General features: G+C 30.1%; 2 protein-coding genes across 4 annotated transcripts; both read right to left on the bottom strand.

The window, feature by feature from the left end:
- Nucleotides 1-4,023: 4,023 nt before the first annotated feature.
- LOC101211929 (monocopper oxidase-like protein SKS1) lies at nt 4,024-8,595 on the bottom strand. Its single transcript, XM_011652815.2, has 9 exons — nt 8,223-8,595; nt 7,308-7,417; nt 6,955-7,225; nt 6,734-6,872; nt 6,041-6,407; nt 5,439-5,804; nt 5,246-5,324; nt 4,693-4,892; nt 4,024-4,434 (listed from the first exon to the last, which is right to left on the bottom strand). The coding sequence occupies exons 1-9, from the start codon at nt 8,361-8,363 to the stop codon at nt 4,329-4,331; spliced, it is 1,779 nt and encodes a 592-aa protein (XP_011651117.1). The 5' UTR covers nt 8,364-8,595; the 3' UTR covers nt 4,024-4,328.
- Nucleotides 8,596-16,374: 7,779 nt separating this feature from the next.
- Nucleotides 16,375-21,184, bottom strand: LOC101212172 (trehalose-phosphate phosphatase A). 3 transcript variants are annotated; one of them, XM_031883231.1, is made up of 14 exons: nt 21,070-21,183; nt 19,288-19,335; nt 19,066-19,180; nt 18,713-18,897; nt 18,471-18,611; nt 18,309-18,380; nt 18,117-18,209; nt 17,961-18,014; nt 17,746-17,847; nt 17,586-17,663; nt 17,401-17,470; nt 17,217-17,287; nt 17,032-17,124; nt 16,375-16,887 (listed from the first exon to the last, which is right to left on the bottom strand). In XM_031883231.1, exons 4-14 carry the CDS (start codon nt 18,875-18,877, stop codon nt 16,834-16,836), a joined length of 993 nt encoding a protein of 330 aa, XP_031739091.1. In that variant the 5' UTR covers nt 18,878-18,897; nt 19,066-19,180; nt 19,288-19,335; nt 21,070-21,183; the 3' UTR covers nt 16,375-16,833. The 3 variants fall into 3 exon arrangements, with proteins under 3 accessions (XP_031739091.1, XP_004148142.1, XP_011651115.1); XM_004148094.3 differs by having other exon boundaries at nt 18,713-19,180; nt 21,070-21,184; XM_011652813.2 differs by lacking the exon at nt 21,070-21,183 and adding an exon at nt 20,858-21,060 and having other exon boundaries at nt 18,713-19,180.
- Nucleotides 21,185-21,561: the final 377 nt, after the last annotated feature.

The raw sequence follows: 21,561 nt of genomic DNA, 5'->3' as shown, positions 1-21,561 counted from the left end.
CTTTTTTTATGTCTTATATTAGTTTGTGGTTTTATTTGGTTAGAGAAAAATTGAGGAAACAACCTTGTTAAAGCATATTTAAGAATAATTTTGAATATATTTTCAAAGTTATAAAGTTAGAAAAATAGGTAAAATGATTTGCTTGTTACTAATGTTTCTTTTTTTTTTTTTGTTTACAGTGGTTGAAATTCTAAAAGTAAATACTTTAATCTCTAACATTTATAAGAAAAAAATAGTTCTAAATAGTCCTTTCACCGTTATTATAACGTGTGAAATAAAGAAAAACAACCAAAACGATACTAAAAACAAACAAATCAATCTAATTAAAATATTCAAGAGTGTTTACTTCATTTCTGCCTTACTCTTTCTTTTTTTTCCTAGAAAATCTCATGGACTACATGTTGATTGTAGCCTTATTCATATGAACTGATCACTTTGTATAGTTTGTGAAAGTGTAAAATAGCTTGTAATGTGAGTTTAAAAAGAAGCATATAAATTATAATTACTACTGTCTGATAGCACTGATAATGAAGAGAACATAGAAATTATAATTAAGGGGTCTTGTTTTATTGGACTTAAGAAAAAAAGGTTTAAAATGCACTTTTAAAAACTATTTGGTTGTCAAAACACACCCATTTCTTTTCAAAATAAGTTATTTATTAAATTTCCACTTGAAATATATTCAAAACAAATGTGAATAATTATATTGCCTTAAATATACTAATGAGAAGCAACAAAATAATAATATTAATTTCTTTTTTTTTTCTACTGGTTTTTATATATTCTATGTATTAATACTAGTGCATGTGCATTATTTCTAATTGTTCCAGTCGATTGTTGTGCAAACCGATCTCTAAATATACTTATATGCAAAACAACATACAAAAGAATAGAGACACTTATCAATATTGTAAATAATTCAAATAAATAACACACTTATGTCTGTTTTGTTAAGAAGTTTTGAGTTTGAATCTCCACACTTATATTTATTGTTTTTTTTTTAAAAACTTAAAATAATGAAGAGGAGAATAACAAAGGTGAAATTATCCATCAATATAGGAATGTTGTTTAACGTTTAGTTTTATAAACTTTGAATAATAAAAAAATACATATTTGAAAGATTTATAGTCAATGTAAATAATGATCAAATATATATACATATACATAAACGATATTGGTACATATAAGGAAACTATTAAGTGTGTTTTGCTAAAAACATAGAAAACCCATCTTGCCTTTTAAGCCAAATATCCAAAGCCAACAAAAGCATAGAAAAAAGAAGGGAGGAAAAGTGAAAGAAAGTAATAATATTAAACCATCCATATATGGAGGCTTTGCAGTGAAGTTTAAACTTGGCCTCAATTTCCCTTTAGTTTTAAGCAATTATGGTACACCATATAAATAGTCTTAAAATCTTAGCTTTAATATATATATATATATATATATATATATTCAAAATGATGCAATACGAGAACTTTTTCGAGTAGTAGTCATCTTTTTAGTACTACTTTTATTTGAGCATGTGCTTAATTAGTTGTCGAGTTATGATGAGATTTATTAAGAACTCCACATTAAAAAAATCAAATGATCTCACACTCTTAAATAAGAGAAATAGAGGAGTTACTCTTCTTATTAATTGTCAATTGGTTTTGAGATGAAATATCTAAATCCATAAAACTTAAACATGTATTCAAAAACCAAGATATACTTGACACACTCTTAATTATTAATTTAGAGATAGAAATCTTATACTACTGTCAATTAAATATAATGTATTATAGAAATTGTGCATATATTGGGAGACCGTGTACGTTGAATATGCATCCTATAGACCACCAACATCTAAATACACAACCATAACTTAAAAGAAGATATGGCAATAACATAAAGGCTTCCTATTTTCTTCTAACAAAAGATAAAGGCTTGACATATATATTTTAATTGAGAAAAAGAAATATAAAAATATTCCATTGGTATATATAGCTTTAAAAATAGGTAATGTAAAGTAGATAATATGGTATTGTTGCAAAAATATGAAAAGATTTGAGTTGAATGCTTTAATAAGTAAAACTATGAACCATATATACGAGCCACCACCCCCTAATAAAAAAAGAAAAGGTTGGCAACAAGAAATTGGAAAGGGGAGAGAGAACTTTGGCAAAGGAGGAAAGAAAATGGAAAGAAAATGAAGCAAAATGAAGATGGAAAGAGGAGAATATGTGGGTTTGGCTATGAATCTTGTGGTTGTTGGAGTTCTTTATATATATATATATATATGACCTAAGACAAAGAGAGACACACTTGAATTGAAGAAGTCAGAACCAGCTTTGGGATAAACTTTTTTAACCAATGAATTATATAATGTATGATAATTTAGGGGACATATAAACTTTATAGCCATTGTCTCTCTCTCTCTCTCTTACAAAAAGACATAAAAACACAAACATAATTATTTCATATGATGAACACACAAGCAATCCCAAGTGCAACCACATGACCAAAGAACAAATAGGGTTTGACATTTTTACACACACACACACACGAATTTCCAAATTAATTATTAGAAAAGAAAAGAAAGAAAAGAAATAATGATTGTGAGAGATTTTGGTCATCAATCAAAAACAAATTAAAAGATTATTGTTTGTAGGGAAAGCAAGACAAAATATGATGGATTTTTGCTTAGTACAAACACACAAAAAGGATTTATATCCATGTGAATGCTATCATAAATTATATATAATAGCTGTCCTCTTGTTTGATCCTCACAACAAAATGTAAACAAATTAAATTAAATCCTTCTTCTTCTTCTTCTGTCCCACATAATCTATAGTTTCATCATGTTTAATTATTACTTCTTTTGCCCAAAAAAGTATAGTTTAATCGTATACATTTTTCCAAAACTATTAGGGGTTATTCTTACCCCTAATAAAACGCATCTTTTATTGATAAAATAGTTAAATTCTGAAACAAATTTTAAAACAATAACTCTTTTTTTTTTTTTTTAATTTTAAAAAAACTTGACTTAAGTTTTAAAAAAATATTAATAAAAGGTATACAATAAAGTAAGAAATTGAGAGGTAAAATTATTATCAAAAGTTCCAACGGCAATTAATCTATTTTAATTTTTGTTTGAGATACAGATACTTAGTTACAAATATATAAAGTAAGCTACTAGGGGTAAGTTTGCTTGAAGAAATGGTAAAGGCTCTCAAATGAGCACACATGACCGTTTAAGAAGATCTATCATAATTAACTTGGTCTAATAATTCATTATATTGTTTTATGTGGTCTCTAATTTTTCATAATATGTATATAGGATATCCCCAATTTGTATCCCCCTTTGTAAATCTAATTTTCAAAAATTAAAATCCATAACCTTTTTAAGTCTAATATTGAATGAGAATTATTAAGTCTGAGTAACATGTATGAAAAGAAGAATTTGATTCGCAAATTTATTTTGTTTTAGTTTATTCATTTTTTCTTATTTTGTTTTAGTTTATTCATTTTTTCGAGGATTGAAAACTACATATATCAATGTTTATATGGACGACATATTTATATTGTTGATTGGATGAGAGGAACTTTATAAAAAATCGAACATAATTATGAATTATAAGTACCTCGAACAATAAGGTAGAAAACAATATTGTTTAAAGGAGTGTAATTACCATCTAAAATTGCTATAATTAAACACATCATACCAATTTCAAAAGTTTATCACAAAATTTAAGCATAACTAAGGTGGTTGATTTAAGCCTAACATTACGAGGAAAGATGGAGAAATGTTTAGGGTTATATGTAACAACGTTCAGGACTATTTTAAAAGTAAGAAAATAAATATAAAAGTATTTGAAATAATAATTACTAAGATTTGTTTCTAAAAAGAAAAAAAGTGAATAATTACACTAAAGTGAGTGGATATCAATAACTCTGATATCTGTTTGTGTATTAGACATTCCACTCTAAGTGGATAAAATCAAAAATGAACCAAAAGTAAAAAATGAAAGAAAAAAAAAAAACAAGTTTTAAACCAAACAATCATTTGATCACAAGAGGCAAAAAGGAATTCTCAAGGACATGACTGCAAATTTTTGCTAACATTGCTAAACTATTCAAGTTACAATTTCACTAAGTTGAGGAAAGGGCAGAAAAGAATGTCACTTAGACCAATCTCTCTATGGAAAATGACTCATTCACACCTAACTGACTGTATACAAAACAAATCAAATGACAATATCCCAAAACGAAACCAATGATGTTGATCCCGAAAACGACGACTCTGATGAGAAGTAAATGGAAACAATGTTCGTCAATCATAAAAGTTACTTTTAGCTAAAGATGGAAACCAGATTTAGAAGTGCCATCAGAAGAGCGATGAAGAGTTTGGAGTGTCCCTTGAAGATTGATTTGCCATTGCTTTTGTGGTGCTGTTCCCTGAAAACCAAAACAAAAGCAAATGGGTGATTAGATGATGGTTTCCTAAAGGCAGCAACAAGGGAAGAGTAAGAGAATTGCTACAGTTCCATTTTGGTAACTATTTAGTTTTTAGTTACTTTCAAAGTAAAATAGTTCAATTTTTAACCAAATTTAAAAAACAAGGACGAGTTCTAAAAAAAATTAGTTTTCAAACGGGCTGTTTATAAGATTATTTTTTTTGAAAAACCAAATAGTTACAAACGGGCCTTCACATACTTCTGCAAACTCTGCAAAGCACCGCAGTATAGAACGTTTGAAGGAGCTTCCATCTCGGTTTTCCCATTTTCCTCCGGATTGATAATTCTCAAGTATGTTTCTTGACCTAAATACCATCTATCCAAATTTTCTGCTCTAAGATTCCATGATCCAACATTGTCTAGAGAAATAAGAACGGCAGTCCAAGCCCCAGGATAAACCTGAAAACCGATATATATTTACCAAATCAGAATTTAAGAACTAATAATGATGTCAATTAATACCAGTGCTCCTAATACAAAACTATCGGAAAGTATCATTTTTTAAATTATTCACAAATTTCATCACAGAATATATAAGAAAGTAGAGAACTTCATAGTCAAGCAGATCTTAGATTGTTCCACCCTTGTATTATAGTATTTTAATCTCCACTACATTATTTTAAATCAAATGCGGTAAAGAAGAACAAGGAACCCGGTTAAGCTTGCTTTGCTTTAATAATAAGCATTCATTACACGCGTGTTTCATATCAATCTTCACATGACAACTTGGAGAAAAAAAAAAGGAAACAAACCTGAGTCGTGCATCGGGTAATTGCATCCCATTTATTGTAGCTACCTCTTTTGTCTTCTGACCAATCACCATAACCCATACTGCAGGATTAATACACATTGAATTAATCAACATTTGAAAGCAATTGATGCATAAAGTAAAAGGCAAGCTTCTTGACTGAATATATAATGGGGAAATGGAGTGGAAAATCTCACCCAACCACAAAAAATGAATAACCATCCATATGAATACTGTGGATGATAGAATCGTTGTTCTGGAATATTACTTCAATAAATCCTTTATATGTTGCATTTATAATAGATATATCTGCCTTTGGTGTTCTGTTCAATGGCGTATGAGGAAAATCAAGCTTGTATGCTCCCTTAACTTTATGTTGGTCAGCAAGCCTGATTGGTGTTTTAGGAGGAACAAATGAGATACCGTTGAAGGTTGCGCGAGCGGTTTTGTTGATCGTCACTAATGGTTCACTCTTCAACAAATATGTATGAGTAACATTTATCTGACCATAGTGAAAAGATCCCTGTGGATTAGGACGGGCACCACTAGCAGATACATTTTGCCTGATTCATTAAATAGGACATTGATCATAAGAAATCAGCAGTTCCAAACAAAATCCAAGAATAGAACAGTTCAACTGCAAGGTCCCAACAACTTTATCGTGGTAGAATTTAGAATTTTTTTTCAGAAAAAATTAAAGCATGGAAACATATTCATAAATCACAACTCTGATATGACTCAAAATTCTCTACCACAAGATACCGAGAATAAAAAGAAAGAAACTGCTTTAAAAACGAACCTTACACTCCTGGCCTGGTTCATTGATCTCTCCTTGTCGTAAAAATCATTGGGAGGATCTGGGAGAGGGCCGGTTGCTGGTCCTTTGGAGTTGGAGTAGTGTAAGATGGCAACACCAGTTACCTTTTGCCAAAGTGATTCATTCACAAATCTAGCACTTGCAACAATGTAGTAATCTGTACTGGCATTTTGGTCCATGGTAACTAAGAAAGAGTATGATTGTCCAACATGTATATCAAAGTCTGTGTAATTTTGCATAACTGTATAATGTCCCTCTGTTTCTGCTAGAAGCATATTGTGACTTTGGATTCTAAAATTCAAACTGGTAGAAATCCCAACGTTGTGCACACGAACTCGATAAGTTTTTCCTGAACGAAAACAAAAAACTTCAGTGAAAGAAACCAAACAGTTCAATATAAAAGTCTGAAATTGGGAATTTGCAGCAAATAATGCCATTTAGTCCCTTTGGTTTCATGTGAGTGTAGTCTAACATTTGTCAATGAAACTGTCTTTTCCAGAACAATCAGAAGTTGCATAAGAAATCACCATACTTTTTGGAAATATGAAAAAAAAGTTATCATAAGGAATAGAACAGTAACATTCACGGAAGAAAGATCTCATAAAGTACAAACTAAGACATTCAAAGTGGAATGTAACAACTTATGCATGGGTAGTTATAAAACAAGAACATTACCAGGATGAACTTGAATAGTTTCGTATTGGATACCGGCAGGTACGAGAGTTGTGTTGTACTGGTAAGGCCCCTTGCCATTGATAAGAACTCCATCTGGAATTCCAAGTTCCTTTCCAGCATCAAGATCTGCCCTGAGTGCCTGAATTCAAAAAATTTAATATGATATGACTGGTTTAAATTAGAAAAAGTTCAATGACACCACAGATAAAGCAGAAACTAACCGTGTGGTTTCTTGTATACCAATCACCAATCATAATGGAAATTTCTCCATCAGGTTGAGGAAAAGGAATCGAGATAATCTCTCGATTATTAATAACAATTGGGCCAAACCCACCAGATGCTCTTTGAAAATTGAGCGATGGAAAGTAATAGAAACTTCCAATCTGATCCTTGACTTGAAACTGGTAGGTCCAGTTCCACTTTGGAGGAATTGGACAATTGGTTCCAAGAACACCATCTTGCCAGGAGTTTCTCCGCATTTGAATCCCGGACCTGCCATAGTTAATACACAGCTCTTTGAATCATACAGAAGCCAATGTATACATAGAGAAGTCACTTTCTCAAGTAAACATACCAAGTCAATAGAAGATTTTCATCCAAATCATTCCATACATTAACAACAACATTGTAATTAGTAGTGGCATTGATTGGAGGACCAGGAAACTGTTCGTTCACAGCTATAACCTGCAACAACAAATTTTAAATCATCAACGATCAACGATCAATCAAAATACTTGAAGTAAATTTAACTTTATATGATTCATCTTAAATCATCTATCAACTCAAAAACTTATATAAAATGGATGAGATTATATTTTAAATCATACCTAAAAAACCTTCAACCAATTTTGTTTATGTTATTTGAAAAACTAATAATTCATTTACCCAAAAAAATATTCTTCATTATATTTTTCATTTTTCATCATTTAAAAACGCCATTTAATTGTTCATCAAATTTAAGAAACAAAATTAAATTATTAGTTATATGTATATATAGATTTTCGCGTCAATAAAACTTTCTCGACAATCAAAATGAGTAACTTAAAAGTTGTATATTATGCCCCAGAACGGCTGAAAGCAATCATAATGAATATTAAAAAAAGAAAAAGCCCTAAATTATTCAATGCCTCAAACCGCGCGACCCGGTAAGAATAAAAATTTATAAATATAAATACACACAAATTTAAATATAATTCTAAATATCCAACAAACAGTTTCTTTTTTCTTCTTTTTTCTTTTCTTCTTCTTCTTTTTTTTTTTTTTTAATTAAACTAATATTTATTTTCTGTTTGGGTAAAATACAGTCATACAGAGCAAAACCATAAACCACATGGCACATACCAATACTCGAAGAACATAAACGTACTTCTAAACTTGAAACAAACTAAATAGGAGAACCAAACAGAAGAAGAAACAATGAAGAGTGGTATTTCATTTCAAAAAGAAAATAGGCAAAAAGAAAACGGAAACAGAGAGAGAGAGAGAGAACCTGCTGGGGAACGCCCAAGGGAGAGGCGGTGATGTAAGAGAGGCGGAAGTCGTAAGAGACGTAGGGATCAGCGGCGGAGCAAAGGGAAGGAAGAAATATGATAGGAAAGATGAGATGGCGGAAGAGTGAAAACAGAGGCATTGTATTGTAGAGTAAATGGAAGAAGATGAGTTACAGAGAGATGATTGAAAGAAGGATTTACATAATCAGAATTAGAGAGAGAGAGAGAGAGATTTTGTTGATGTTGTTGTTGTTCCTTCCTTCTTCTTCTTCTTCTATTTGTTCTTGGGGATTTGGGTTTATGTGTTAAGAGAAGAAAAGGAAAAAAAAGGAAGGAATTATAAGAATGAAATGCCAACGGTTATACGGTCAATCACACTGACCGGAAGCCTTGCCCCAAAATCCACTTTCTTTTTTTAAGCAAGCTGACCACTCACTGTTTCAACCGGTTTCTTTTTCTTTTTCTTCATTATTATTAAATATATCTTATTTATTTTGTGATTGATTTCCACCTCACCAGACAATTTCTTCTTATTAATTAATTTTCTGAAACCTTGGACTCTCTTTTACTTAATATACCTTATTTGTTTTTCTGTCAGAAAATAATAATAAAAAAAGAATATCCTATTTGTATATTTTGTTTTTTTCCTATATTTTTTGTGAGGGAATGATTTCACACATTACATACCAATTTAAGCCATTATTTATGAACCTTGATTTCTTTTGCTTCTTAGAATTTGTAATACTTTAATCATATATATTTATTAAAATATATAGTTTTTAGAATTGAGGGAGGATAATTGATTTTATTTAAAATTGAAAGAAGAAGAAGAAAAAAGGGAAAAGTTGCTTTGGTTGTGGGTTAGGGAAGAAACCGAGAATAGGCGGTAAAGGGAAGTTGGAGGAAGTGGGGCCCAGAGGGAGAAGGTAACGCCCTAAATTTCGGCGTCTCATTCTCCTTTGAAATGGAAATCATTTTTTGTGACCTTCGGATTTGACGGAACCGTCTTCACTCTTCCCTTCACGCTCCCCGACCCTTCCCCCCCATCCATTACAACCCTTTTCTCTCTTTCTTTCTTTCTTTCTTTTCTCCTTTCCTTTTATATATTTAATACCCATTTTGCTCCATTTTATATCTTTTATACTCCCCCCTTTCATTTTCATCTTAATTTAGTTCTTCAACTTTAATTTCATTTAAATTTATTCAACCATCAAACTTCCCATTCGTCCTATGCATTAATGGCTATCTCTACCACCCAACTCAAGAAAAAACCAAATTTACATGATCGCTTTCACCACTAACGACTAACTTTAACAACCATCATTGAAGACTACTACCATCTCATTCATTTTTTTTTATCATATACTCTAATAGCCACCTACAAGTGAATGCTACCTTAATCAAAAATCACATTTGTTAATCAACTATGGTTACCACCCCAACTCCAAAACTTCGACGATTGTCTTTTGTGGCTATTTCAACTATCAATGACCAACTACACACTTTTGTCTCACTCTGAGAACGCACATGGTTGACAATATTCTTAGCGAGCACACCTAATGAGACGGACTTTGATGAAAACTATTTATAGTAGAGGCCAAATTTGACAATCAAATTGGGTGACTGTCTTTGACAACAAACTTTGGTGACTACCTCCATTTGTCAACCTGTGACAACCAACTTTGATCTTCACTCTAACGACCAACTCAATTGATCATATAATTAAACAAAAAAAAATCAATTAGTAAAAATATTTATTGAAATTATTAGTTTCAATCAAATCTTCTACTCACTTTTGAAAAACAACTTTCTTTTTAGAAGCAATCCAAACAGGTCATACTTAAGTTTTTTTTGTGTAAAAAGAAGACCAAATACCATTATTAGAAAAGAATAACACTCATACCATGTGTTATCCCACCAAATTTTTTATGTCTTTCACTTCCATTTTTTTGTCTTTTAACGTTTGTGGACAACTTAAGCATTTATGGCAATCACTTTTTACTCCTCTAAATTTTGTTATCCACTTTTTACTTATAATACTAATTTTGAAAACTAAAAATTAATTCAATTTTTTTTTTAATGAAAGATGTAAATTAGAGTTAGAGTAGAGAGCAAGTAAGTTTAATTTTGAAAAAAAAAAATGGTTACCAACTGAAACTCTATTGATAAAGTTTTCTAAAACATTTTTAGTGGTTACCAACTCAAACTCTATTGGTAAGGTTTTCTAAAACATTTTTAAGATTTAATTTAGTAACTATTTTTATTTTCTTTTTAATTCAGCTAAGTCTCTTATATTCTTACTTAAGTACAAAAGTTGACATATTAGTTATTTTTTTTATACAATAATATCAAATTTTGGTTTGATTTTTTAAAATCACCCTAAAAATAGATAAAAAGAAAATTTTATAAAGTAATATTTATGAACTTAATTTAAAGAAGAAAAAAAAAACAGATTAGTTACCAAAGTGGAGACTTGGATTTATGGAAGAAAATGATATCCCCTTCTAAATGTCTAGAAAACTGTGATCACATGGTGGTGCATTGAGAAAACCAAATCCCTCCATGCATTTGAAATTAACAAATACTACTTTTGTAAATTAAAAGAAGGAAATCAAATTTTAAACAATAATAATCAAAAGTTAAAGTAAAGTAAAGTAAAGTAATAGTCCATACATTTTGACTTACATTATCTTCAATTCCCATGCTTTCTTTTATACTATATTTTAGAAATAATACATTTATAATACTATAATAACATTGATTTCTCAACTTTAGATTAACTGATTTAATTTCTTTTTTTTTCCAAATTTGAAAAAACCTGCTTTAATTATTTTTCTTTTCCACTTAATTTGTAACTATTAAGTTAGAAAGTTTCCAAACTTTTATTCAATATAATTAAGAAGTTTTTATTCAAATTGAACCATGGAAGGTTCACCTATTTTAACACTGTTGATATATATTGTGATGTTAAAACTAAGCAATGGAAGGGTAAGTAGTTTTAGGATTTATTAGAAACAGAAAAAGTACTTTTAAACATCAAATATAGTAATATAGATGGCAAATGAATAAAAGAAAAATAGAAAAGCAAATTAAATTAGCATAAAATTATTTAAAATATAATATATTGTTTAGTCTTTAGTTATAAGTTTATATATATTTATCATCCAAAGCTTTTTGAAAAAAGAGTTGTGAGAATTTTGGTTGCCTATATTTAATAAATTCTTTACCTAACTTCTTTGGCTTATAACAAAGAATTTCCAATGACATATTTCATCTCATCAAGTAATGCTAATATATATATATATATAATATATGGGAAGTTTGTTTTTTACAGAAATGGAAATATATTAATAGAATATTGAAGATAATTAATTTTTTCATCACTAATAATTATTTACAACACTATGGAGAAACGTAAAAATGCATATTTTATAAAATTTGAGATGGTTGATTTTAAATCAATGGGCAATCAAGTCAAGTTAAAACATTTACAGATTTTCTTTATAATTTGATTATTATTCGTATTAATTCGAAAAAGTAACCTTTTCAATTAGACAATTACAATCTTTTATGATTATATTTCTAGAATTTTAAGAAAATAACTTACCATAACATTTATTTAGTAAATGCATACTATATTCTATAATTACTACTATCATTTATCAACCAACTAAATTATATAAGGTTTATATAAAATGAACATTTTTAACAAAAATAAACCAAAATATAGCAAAAACTATAAATTTTACTACAATTTGATGAGATTTAAGATTGAGATGTGATATGTGATGATGAAGAATAGGATGAACTTAGTTTAATTTGATTTCTAAGTTGACTTTGGGCATTTTACCAAACCCAAACCATTAAATCAAAAGGTGGGTTTTCATTATTTTCTAACCACCAAGTTTTGCTTTCTTTTTTCTCAACAACAATATTAGTATAAAAAGAATAAACCACAAACTTCCCATTATTCCTTTCTTCTTTGCCTGATGGTGAGAGTTTCAAAATTGCATTCTTTTTTTTCTCTTTAAAACAAGATACCTTATCATGACCCCTTACTCCCATATTCTCCATCCTTCAATTGAATTAAATAAGTTTATAGTGCCTTTTCTATTCAGATAACTTCTTTTATGAATTTTGACTTTGTCTTTATATGTTTGCATTCAATGAACACGATTTGCCACTTATATTCATGGAAACATCCCTTTGATTATTATTATGAATTTGGCTAATATAATTTTAGCATCATTTTCCTTAATTTGCAAATAATATAACTTTCTTCTTACTAAATGTTTTCTTTCTTGCAGAATGATAATAATGTTTGATGTAGATTAAGATTAAGATAATTAGAATAACAATGATTAAAAGAAAAAAAAAGTTTAGGAAGGGGTGTGGAATATAATATTAGAAGCATGGGGATGGGATAGAAGCTAAGTGACCCAAAATCAAAGGAGCAATTGGCTCAAATTGAGGATTGCTTGACTAAAAAGATTCATTATTTTAATATATAGTTTTATATAATTAAAGATTTGAGAATGAGAATCTTTATACTTAACGGTCAAAACTCAAAAGAGCATATCCATCCTTGGGATGTTTAGGCTCCTTTCTCTCTTTTGTTCTTGAAGTAAAAAAAGTTAAGTAGCTAATATTGCATTCTATGTTTTTAAGGTTTTTTTATTTGAATGCCTTTGAAGAGACTTTATTTAATCTCTCTCGTATTTTAGTTTTCTATTCACAATGCATAAACTTATGATATTAGGCATGTTTTCTTTGTTAGATTTAAACACAAAGTTTTGGTATCACAAGGATTGTTAAGCAACCGTTTCGATATTAAGATGGTTAAGGTATTATAAAGGACGTATTTGGCCTATGAGTAAAAGTTGGAAAACCCACTACTAGAGATGTTAAGTGACCGTTTTGATGCTTTGTTAGCATCCAAAATTCTCTTTGAATGAGTATCTAAATTATTTTCAGCTTGTCTTACAATACAAAGATGCTTATGCATCTAAACATTCTCATGCATTTTAGGATGGCTTGATGAAAGACATCTTATGAGTTTTAGATACCCTCCTAGAACATGGATTTTAGGGATCATTTGTTTTGTGATAATCCAAATTTTTCATAGAGTGGAAATTTGAATTACCCCGTTTGTTTTGTGATAAGATAAGATGCACAATTATATATAAAAAAAAATTAGCATTCTAAGATGTCCTTACCAATGACGCATCTCGAGAGTTTTGGATGTCATTTTGAAACATGGGTTTTATGGATACTCTTGTTCCCGGGATTCACTCTTCTATTTAAAGAAAAAAACATTTTTTGCACGTATTTATAACTAAAATGGACATTTGGAAAGTATTGAAACAAAAAAATTGTCAACTATGTATTTCACTTTCTTTGGCTATAATATATTTATTTTATTTTTTAAAAAAATTGTATTTAAATAGTAAAACAATATTAATCATTTTAATAAATACAAATCTACGAAAGCAAATATGTTATATGAGTTAAACTAATTCTAAATTATGCATGTCGTAAGTGCATTATTAGAATATTGGATAAATTTTAGACATTCTCGAACAAAAATCCTACCAAACAAACATAGTTATCCAAAGTATATTTGGATATCTTAAAAAAAAAATCTAGATACCAAACATTTGTAATTTCGGGCATGTTAATATCCATGTTATTTATATTATTGACAAACTAACCCTTTAGGGGCTGTTTGGCCTTTCGACATTTGATGCGAATTTAAGTTGGTTTAACTAAAAAGATTAAAAATCTGTTTCTAATTTTATGGATTAAATAAGGTTTTTTTTGTAGTCAAATTAGTTAGTGTAATTTTTTATTGTTATGAGCGAATAAATATATAATTTCTTTATTTTTATAAATGTAAAATAATAGTAAAAAATTATTACTCCAATGAAAAATAGAAAATGGTACATTTTGGTTGAAAGAATAAAAATAAATGAACAAATTATAACTCTTTTTTTCATCCTTGTTTTATCATTTTTTGTATGGAAAAATATGAATCCATTTTCCATTAAAACTTGAAGAAAATAAATGGCAAAAGCTTAAAAATTTGAATATATTTGGTACAAAATTAAATTTTAAAACACATTATTATACATAACTTTAAAATTTATGAGTATGTTATACTAGCATACAAAATTTAGGATTTAATTTTGATTGACTTAAGAAAAAAGTGTTTTTTTCTTTAAAAAATCTCATTTTTATTTAAAGTATTTTGATAAAAGCAGTTTAAATATTACATTCCATGTGCATTCCAAGAAGGCATAACTTTACTTTGATTTCTGCCTTTACATGACCATTTTGCTATGCTTATTTTGAAACTTACCTTTACATGTTTTATAATGTGTCTCTTAACTGAAAATTTTTTAAAGTCCATTTGACTATATAATTTGTTATATTTTGTGAATAGTTTGTAATCTTCCTAATTAGATCATTCATGTTAATGCAACTGTTATCGAAATTATCGTTATTGAATGTTAAACTTTTTTGCTTTTACATTATTATCATAAAAATCAATAAGTCAAGAAATTGAATTATATGTACAAAATATTTTTAAAAAATCAATTAAATATTTTATACATGATAAATTTAGATCGTACAATTGACAAAAAAAAACAAATTAGCCAAGTCTAAAAATTCAAACCTAACACCCCAAACACAAACATTAATTTCCAAGTGTTAGAACCTCATCAAACAAGCTCATAGTCATTTAATTCTCAGGCACTTGATTTCGAATTTGCACGTCAAACGTTCTCTTATAGATTTTCGTGTTGAGGACATATTTTTTCCTTTGTTTGTAGAGAAAAGTAACATATAAAAATAATATAAAAGATACAAGTTTAGGGTTTGTTTGGATTAATTAGTTTTCTTTTTTTAAAAAATAGTTTTTATTTAAACTTTAGAATATAAAAACGTTTGAAATAAGCTAGTATTTGAAAAGTTACTTCGACTAGTTGCTCTACTTCAATATTTTTCTACAATAACCTATTTCAAAATTAAAAGTAAACAATTCTTTAAAAAAAATCTAAATTAATAAAAACAAATATATTATTTAACAACATTATACTAAAATTAATTATAAATTAATTAATAAACTTAAAGTCATTCTTGAAACATTTTACAAATTTAAAGCATGTTGGATTAAATTTCAATGAAAGAATTCCGAAATCTTCCAATATTTTTAGATATCTATAAAAATATTATTTTTAAAAAAAGTAATTATTTAAAGATGTGAAATATTTTTAGACTCGTTTTAGCATAATATAAAATAACTTAATGTTTTCGGGCATCCTAAAGATAGCTCTAACTAAAAAGCATATTGAAACTCAAAAGTATTTAGGACTTTTTTAAAAAAAAAAATTTATTCATACTTTTTTAACCTCAAGATCATGAGTAATTTTAATTTATAATTGATTTGAAATGAATCATGCAGGTTTGTTATGAAAAAAAGAAAGATTTTTAAATAAAAAATGACTTCAAATCCTATTTTTATTTAAAAAGCTTCCTAGCCAAAATGGTTAGATTTCATAGAATCTCATAAGATTTAAGATTTAAGATTTAATAGTAAATTAATAAATGTAAAAGTCTATATTAGTAAATTTTAAACTTTCCTTCCCTTTCTAATTACCCTCCAACCATGAAATTTTTAAATACACTCGGTTTCAAATCTTCCTTGTTCTAAAGAAAATAAATAATTTAAAATCATCTCCTCAATTATATCCTCTCTTTATTTTCATTTAATAATTAAAATAAATACTAATGTAACCTATCTCTTTTTTAATCAGAGTTGTTTCTTTTTTTTTTATAAAGTTAATTTTATAAAAAGGAAAAACGTTAAAATAATATGAATTATATATATATTTTTTGGTAAAAAAAAAAGATTAAACAAGTAAAACTATTTAATAATTTGAAACATGAAAATAGAATAAATTGATTATTTGGAAATAGGGTTGGTTTCATGTGAAGGGTATTATATACACTATAGATTAAAAATAAATTTTATAGACTAAACTTGTATAAAATGAAAGGATGCCACCAAATTACCAATCACTGGGACATACACAAACAATCCCACATAACGCAGCAAAGCCAATAAAAGGGGGGGAATCAATAGTAATATCAATCAACAATAAGTTGCTTTGTTGAATTGAATAAATGGAATGAAGGCATTTCTTGTTCGTTCTTTGATATAATATATAGTTTTGAGAAGGGAATATTTGATCTACAAAACTCTAAAACAGATAAAAGAATGAGATTCTTTGACAGTAGTAGAAAGGGTAAGTGAAGTATATTAATTTAATTAATGCACCCAACTTGACTTTACAAAATGAAGATTAAATTTTTTTATAAAAAATAAAAAATAAGAAAAGAAGAAGCAAAAAACACAACAATGACCTTTGATTTTGAGCAGAAACAACAAACGGGCCAACTCTGAAATCTGCCACTTCTTTGTAAATCTGCTCCAAAAATAATATCCCCTTCCTTCTTTTCTATATTTATGTGTATACCAACCATTATTATTCCTTCATAATATCAATCAAATTAATGTTATGCTGCCAATTCTCTCTTCATATTCATTCATAAAGCACTTGACTTCCTCCATGTCACCAGTGACTTCAGAAACTCCATCACCTGCATTTCCATATCATTCACCCACCTCTAATCAGATATATATATATACACTTGGTTTTTCCAAGCACAGGCTCAAAAATGGCTAAACAAGTCAAGTCTGAATTTGAAGATGTTTTGTTTGCAGGGTTATGAGAGAGTTTGTACCTCAGATGGGTCTCTCAAAGAGTAAGCTGCACTGCTTTCCTTGGCCACTGAAGAGACTAATATGCCATAACCACAATTTCTTTCTTTCAGTACCTGTAATTCAACTCAACTCCTTTCATTTCTAAGTTTGAACTTCCCAGAAGGGGATAACCAGGGTATTGGAATTAATGGGATGATAAACTTACCCTGAAGGCATCTTCATCCGTGCGATCATCTCCTATGTAAATCGGCAGCACTTCATCGCAATTGTTAAGTCCTGGAGTACGGTTTAAGATTTTGAGAGTGTCATAGATTGACATTGATGATAAACAAACTTATACAAGAATATTCTTGAAAGAAAACAAGAGTAACCACTACTGGCTTTCTTACCTAGGGTTTCAAGCAAGAATGCAACAGCCTTGCCCTTGTCCCAGCTAATCACAGGTCGTACTTCTAAAACCTATGAATCCAAAACAGGGAGATCAGAAAAATAGAGGAAAACTGATGGTAGTATTTAGAATAATCAAGTATCTAATGACAATTTGATTGAACTTCCATTAATGATATCAAAATACCTTACGACCATGACTGACACGCAGCCGGGGGTAATTTTCCAAAAGGTCGTAAACAGAATTCGCAAGAGCATTCCAGTTCTGAAGAGAAATTCAATTAATCGGTGATCTTCCCTACTAATTGGTAATCTTCTACAAATTGGTAATTTTTAGGAGAGGGTACCTTATCATCCACATTTCTATAGTGAACAGAGACACAGAACTTGTTGTTTTCAACTTTTGCTCCAGCAATCCCCTTGGTGATTTCAATCAGGGATTTGTAAACCTGCCCAAACAAGAGAAATTTTTTTATTCAAATGCTATAAAACCATGATATAAATAACAAGCTGTAGCCTAATGTAAAAAAATATGTTATTAGGCTAGAAAGTCAATGCTCACCTCGTCTATCAAAGGTAAAAACTCACTAGCAGGCTGGAACATAACTTCCTTGCCCTAAGTAATGAAAGGAATTTATGTAAGACCACTATCAAAATAACATCCAAAAGAGAAACATTTAGACATGACTGTTAAAATGGACAACTCTCATTCCGCTACCTGGTTGTCAGCTGAGTGTCTATCAGAGACCATAATGTCCATTCCATGACTACCAGCATAGTAAAGTTCTTTTAGTCCAATAAATTCGTAAACCTGAACAATCGGACAACAAAGGCGTTCAAAACTCGAACCACAGAAACCAGTTGAATTCATTAGAAAATATTGTGCAACAGGTGAAGCATAGAAACAAACCTTGTCACGACTTCTTCCACTAATTATAGCCGTTGGAAAATATTTTGCAGCCTCTTTCACAGTAGCACGCATCTATAAAATTTGCAGAGTGATTAGTCATACTTGGCAGCAAGGGTGAAGTTATTCTAAACAACTTATTTACAAGCAATTACAGATTCTTACAGCATCAGACATGAAAGCGCCGTCAGGGTTATCTACAATTGGTGAGAGAGTGCCATCATAATCCAAAAATAATGCTATTCTCTTTCCTTTTGCATGAGGTACGATCTGGTCGAATGAGGCAAGTGCTGATGGATACTTAATCTGAAATAACAAAGAGACATATAGTAATACATAAACAACTCGTTCAGGATACTCAATAAAACCCTTCCAACATCAGAAGGTGATTGTAAAAGAAATAGTACCATCCAATTGCGATACAAAATATCTGGATCCAATGATGGAAGCTCATTCATATCGTCCTTGGAAATCCTATTAGGAGGAGGAGATGAAGATTTCATAGCATCAAGCCAGCTGCTTGCTCGAACATCATCAAGCACACCAGTTTTTTTCCTGGGTATTAGAAGCATATTTGGCGAGAAACCAACTCCTGGAGCAGATACATAGGGCAACATATTCAAATGCACGCCGAGCCTAGACTTGCTGATAGGCGCAGGGTCGGTGAGTATGGGAGAGTTGTGATTCGATTTAAGATCCATATGATCCGATTTAGAGGTTGATTCAAATGTATAGGTTTATAGTTTTACTTGCTACTCACAAAAATAAAGCGCACTTATGTCCTCTTTAACCAACTCTTTTATCAATAAAAAACCACTTTTTCAATGTTTTCTTATCACTACCACTTGGCACACGATCCATCAAGCACAAAACATCTGAAAGAACATCAAAAAAGAAGACATTAGAATGTTGTTGCTATAAACATCAATAAGCATTCAGATCAAAAAACGGATAACAGAGCCAATCTTATTCAAGTCAGTACCTTGTCATCTTCCTAACAATCTGAAAAGAAACCGTGGAGAAGAACTACCTGAAAAGTGTAGTTCATGCAGTTAAGAAAAAAGCTTTGGGACAATAAATATAAAAACAAAATCACACAGATCTCATGGTTTGTATCATAACATAGAGCGTCAATTTCAACCTCAAAATAAGTACTCTGCATCTATTTTATAATTTTTATTAGAGAGAAATGCAATAAAACTTCAATTTGTCGTACACAACATACAACAAACGAAACAACCATCATAAAAAGGCACGCAAGTTTATAAATATCTTGAAGCTCTGCCACTACCTAATAAGCAATATGTTTTTCTGGAAGTAAAGTTCATCTCACAAGAAAATATCAACTAAACCGACAAATTGAAACAGTGATGATGAGTAAGTTTACATAAAAGAAAACCTTTAAGGAAGTAAAGAATATAAAATGTAAGTAGCAGTAAAGATAGCAAAGCAGATCTAAAACTGGAGAAAACCAACTAGTCTCTTTGCAACTTAGAACACTAAAAGAGTGTTAAAAAGAGTTGTTGTGAAGAGCAGGAAATAGTAGAAGAGCTTAAAAAGAGTATGCAAAAGACTACCACTACCACACAGTAAAGAGGAAACACAACCATATGCAACCACACATTATGGGCCTACATAGAAGCAAGTGAATAAATAAAAAAATGGACAAAGAAATAAAGATTCACTTTCCCAAAGGCCATAGATGAAGTAAAATACCAAAAACCAGATTTTGGTTGCTATTTCAATGGAAGGGCAATAAATGCAACCAACCATCAAACAGAAACATGGCTTTTACAGTTGTGGCTACAATAAACAGTTCCTAATCTATGAACCCAATTGAAGGAAGGTGAGAAATCGAGCTCGATTATTATATCATCAAATATCAAATGTGGCGACAACCAAATAAATGTCCCATCAATTTAATAAGAAGAAACTCAAAAAAAGGCAAACCAATTGGAAACAGTGCAAAATGAAATATGATTTTGCGGATGGGAAAAGAAAAAATAAAAGTAAACCGATCAATCAAATTCAGAAAAGAAAAGGACAAAAAAAACTCGAGTAAAGAAACAAACATACGAGCTGTCATTCAACCGTATATGAAACGAACTCCACAGTAGAATCAGGGAAATTTTGTACAGAACCCAAATTGAATTGCATTAACCCCAAAGCGCAAAAAACCTATTTCAATTCCATAAACCCAATTCGCATGAAGACAAATAAAGTCATACCAGAAAGAATTCAAGCACCTAAAAGCCTAAAATGCATCCAAACACGTAAAACAAACGTATCAACAATTGATTAAAACCCTATAAATCTGCAGGCATTTTAAACCCAATTTTTCTGTTAATAACAAATATTGCGCCGCCAAAAAGTTAAAACCCCAATGAAGAGAACAAATTTAAAAATAAATACAAGTAGCATAAGAAAGAGAGGTAAAAGGTGGAATGGGGAAAATTGAAAAGGAAGCGAAATGCAAGGAGAGGCCATGAAAATGCAGAATGAACACCAATAAACAACAAATGAGAATTGAGGAAAGGAGGGAAGAGACGTACTGAATGGATTGTTGAATTAGAAAAGTCGGTTAAAAAGGGGGGGGGGGGGGGGGGGGGGAATTCAAGACCCAGATGGGAAAAACAAAAATAGGAAAACCCGAGAAGAAGTGAAGGGTTTAAGAGGGAGATTATATAGGGCGGCGGGAAATAGAAACAGAAAGTAAAGAAGGTGAAAGAAGAGAAAGAGAGAAAGAGAGAAAGAGAGGAAGAACCTGAGAAATGTGGCGAAGAAATGCAGAAGAAGAGGAAGCCGAAATGGGGAAGACAGGAGAACGGAAAAGAAGCGAAAAGAGAGAGGAAAAATCTTGATGCTGAAATGAAAAGAAGGGAGGAGAAGAAATTCAATTGGTTTTTGGTTATTTATAGAGAACTTTTGTTACCGATGGTCTAAGGGTGTGGTTGTTGAATCCGGGAACACCCCTCACACACTCATTCACTCTTCACGCGCCATCCTCCACCGTGTTCTCCACCCCGCCTTTTCCAACCTCCAACTTTAATCAATCACTCTTTTTTCACTTTGAAATTCATTATATTATATACTCCTTTTTTTTTTTTTCTTCCAAAAATATAACAAACCTAACAAATATTTTATAAAACAATTTTTGAAAAGTACCTCCAACCCAAAATATCCAAATTATCCCACTCAACATCTGATATCACTCACACATGTGCCATAGATTTTGATACACGATCACATACATACT

This window comes from Cucumis sativus, chromosome 3 (assembly GCF_000004075.3).
Source record: "Cucumis sativus cultivar 9930 chromosome 3, Cucumber_9930_V3, whole genome shotgun sequence".
NCBI classification, from domain to species: domain Eukaryota; kingdom Viridiplantae; phylum Streptophyta; class Magnoliopsida; order Cucurbitales; family Cucurbitaceae; genus Cucumis; species Cucumis sativus.
This window is presented reverse-complemented; position numbering and strand designations above follow the sequence as displayed.

Bases quoted from the DNA above. Each gene is read 5' to 3' on its own strand.
- LOC101211929 (XM_011652815.2), bottom strand. From the start codon at position 8,363: ATGCCTCTGTTTTCACTCTTCCGCCATCTCATCTTTCCTATCATATTT. The intron at 5,805-6,040 runs GTTCGTTTTTAA...TTAATGAATCAG, and splicing joins AACCAGGCCAGGAGTGTAAG to GCAAAATGTATCTGCTAGTG. The intron at 4,893-5,245 runs GTTTGTTTCCTT...ATCGGTTTTCAG, and splicing joins TTACCCGATGCACGACTCAG to GTTTATCCTGGGGCTTGGAC.
- LOC101212172 (XM_004148094.3), bottom strand. From the start codon at position 19,006: ATGGATCTTAAATCGAATCACAACTCTCCCATACTCACCGACCCTGCG. The intron at 18,612-18,712 runs GTACTATTTCTT...TTGTTATTTCAG, and splicing joins TTTTGTATCGCAATTGGATG to ATTAAGTATCCATCAGCACT. The intron at 17,664-17,745 runs GTACCCTCTCCT...ATTTCTCTTCAG, and splicing joins ATAGAAATGTGGATGATAAG to AACTGGAATGCTCTTGCGAA.